This window comes from Nansenia antarctica (assembly GCF_963989245.1).
Source record: "Nansenia antarctica genome assembly, chromosome: 2".
In the NCBI taxonomy this organism is placed as follows: Eukaryota; Metazoa; Chordata; class Actinopteri; order Argentiniformes; family Microstomatidae; genus Nansenia; species Nansenia antarctica.
In genome coordinates, this window is record NC_137675.1 from 45791627 (window position 1) to 45794126 (window position 2500).

The 2500-nt window shown below is 42.6% G+C and overlaps 1 protein-coding gene across 1 annotated transcript in view; it reads left to right on the forward strand.

Annotated features, from left to right (window-relative positions):
• prrg2 (proline rich Gla (G-carboxyglutamic acid) 2) overlaps positions 1-2051 on the forward strand; it is a gene marked incomplete at both ends in the record, with an annotated part of 4680 nt that extends 2629 nt beyond the window's left edge. The window contains 3 exons of the mRNA XM_080523037.1: positions 1-26; positions 1417-1560; positions 2009-2051. The exon at positions 1-26 is cut by the window's left edge and continues 107 nt beyond it. Coding sequence (XP_080379163.1) covers positions 1-26; positions 1417-1560; positions 2009-2051 — 213 coding nt within the window. The remainder of the gene's footprint in view (positions 27-1416; positions 1561-2008) is intronic.
• Positions 2052-2500: the final 449 nt, after the last annotated feature.

Genomic DNA, 2500 nt, shown 5'->3' on the forward strand with positions numbered 1-2500 from the left:
AGTAAACATGGGAGGAGAGCGGGCAGGTAAGAATATGTGTGTGTATTGGTGTGTCTATCTTAAGCCCAATGCACACAGCGTGCGATTTTGTCGCACGACAACATTCGATTCTCAATTCACACCCACACACTTCGGTGGTGTGAATTGAGAATCGAATGTTGTCGTGCGACAAAATCGCACGCCGTGTGCATTGGCCTTTAGACTACGATTTTGTACATCCATTTGTGTGTGTGTTCATAAGTACCCTTGTAGTTTACCTAAATATGTGTTCTAGCGTTTGACTGCATTGTGTGTGTGTGTGTGTGTGTGGTTAGTATTACTCATTGTGTGTGTGTGTGTGTGTGTGGTTAGTATTACTCATTGTGTGTGTGTGTGTGTGTGTGTGGTTAGTATTACTCATTGTGTGTGTGTGTGGTTAGTATTACTCATCGTGTGTGTGTCTGGTTAGTATTACTCATTGTGTGTGTGTGTGTGTGTGTGTGGTTAGTATTACTCATTGTGTGTGTGTGTGTGTGTGGTTAGTATTACTCATTGTGTGTGTGTGTGTGTGTGTGGTTAGTATTACTCATTGTGTGTGTGTGTGGTTAGTATTACTCATCGTGTGTGTGTGTGTGTGTGTGTGTGTGTGTGGTTAGTATTACTCATTGTGTGTGCGTGTGTGTGTGTGTGTGTGTGGTTAGTATTACTCATTGTGTGTGTGTGGTTAGTATTACTCATTGTGTGTGTGTGTGTGTGGTTAGTATTACTCATTGTGTGTGTGTGGTTAGTATTACTCATTGTGTGTGTGTGTGTGTGTGTGTGTGTGTGTGTGTGTGTGTGTGTGTGTGTGTGAAATCACTATACTCATTGTGTGTGTGTGTGGTTAGTATTACTCATTGTAATGTTCGCACGGACAAACAGACTGAAGCTCAGCTTCTACCCTAGGGCCATTCAGGCCCTGAACACAGCCAAGACCTAGGTTCTAGGCCCTGGACAATCTAGACAATTTGATGGCAGCTACTAGACTGTAAACATAAGTGCAATTGAAATACAACTGTGAACATTCTAAATCTGCTACTGCGACACTTTAAATGAATGAACAAATATTATGTGCAATATGACAACCCATGTTTACATAAGGTTCAGATATAAGAAAAAGTTAGGATATTTATAGCATAGCATAGTGTACAGCACACTGTTTATTGTATAGTAGATAGTGTACATAGCCTTTATTTATTTATGTCAACTTGGCTCTCTTGTTTTTAGTCTTTTTTCCAAGCACCAGGGGAGCCCCCCCTCCTAAATTTCGTTGTATGGTACCTGTACTGTATAAATGACAATAAAGACCATTCATTCATTCATTCATTGTGTGTATGTGGTTAGTATTACTCATTTGTCATAAACATTATGTATCATGATCTTTGTTTCCTGGTCCAGTGCTCCAGTGAGGATGGGTGTAGATGGCCGGCCAGCCCCAGAGACAGTGCCTCTCTCTGGGATCATCGCCCCGGGGCTGCCCACCTACGGCGAAGCCCTGAACCGCAGTGGGATGCATGACGCGCCTCCGCCGCCTTACTCTGGGTCAGTGAGAGTGTGTGTGTGTGTGTGTGTGCTACTTTGGTCTGAATGTGTACTGTGAATCATGTTTTTGTGAGAATGTGTGTGTGCTACTTTGGTCTGAATGTGTGCTGTGGATGATGTTTTTGTGAGAGTGTGTGTGTGTGTGTGCAACTTTGGTCTGAATGTGTGCTGTGGATCATGTGTTTGTGAGTGTGTGTGTGTGTGTGTGTGTGTGTGTGTGTGTGTGTGTGTGTGTGTGTGTGTGTGTGTGTGTGCGTGTGTGTGTGTGTGTGTGCAACTTTGGTCTGAATGTGTGCTGTGAATCATGTGTTTGTATGGATTCCATCTACAGTGACGTCCATAAGCACTGGAAAGAAGAAACATGTTATCTTATTTTAGCTCTATAAATACGCATCATCACCTGGTTCCTCTTTAACACGATCTCTCTCGTTTTCCCTCTTCTCCACAGGGGGGCGCCGTCAGAACATCCAGACCCAGCTGATAATGAATGAAAAGGACAGAACGATATTGTAATATCTGAAGTAGGAGATGAATGAAATCTAGAAGGGGTTATTTGGGTTATAGCTTTCAGTTGGGCTTCTAGAATGTTTGTGAGCAGAGTTAGGGTCAATTCCATTTCAATTCAATCTAGCCAGTGGAATTACCCATGGGAGAGCATTTCAATCCCTGTAACATTTGAATAGAATTGACCCTGGCTCTAGCCTAGTTATTATGGCTTTTATTTGGGGAAGGGGGTGAAGATGGAAGGGGTTAAGAGGATGTTGTAATAGAGAGATTTGAGGTGAATGAAGGGATGGCAATGCCATGCCCCAATGGCTAATTGGCCATGGAGCTCTTGCAAATCTGAAAGGATCTAACAATAAATATGGTGAATATTCCACCTAGCCTAAGGTGGAGTCAATGCCACATTGCTCATGATTATCCAATTAACTTGAAATAA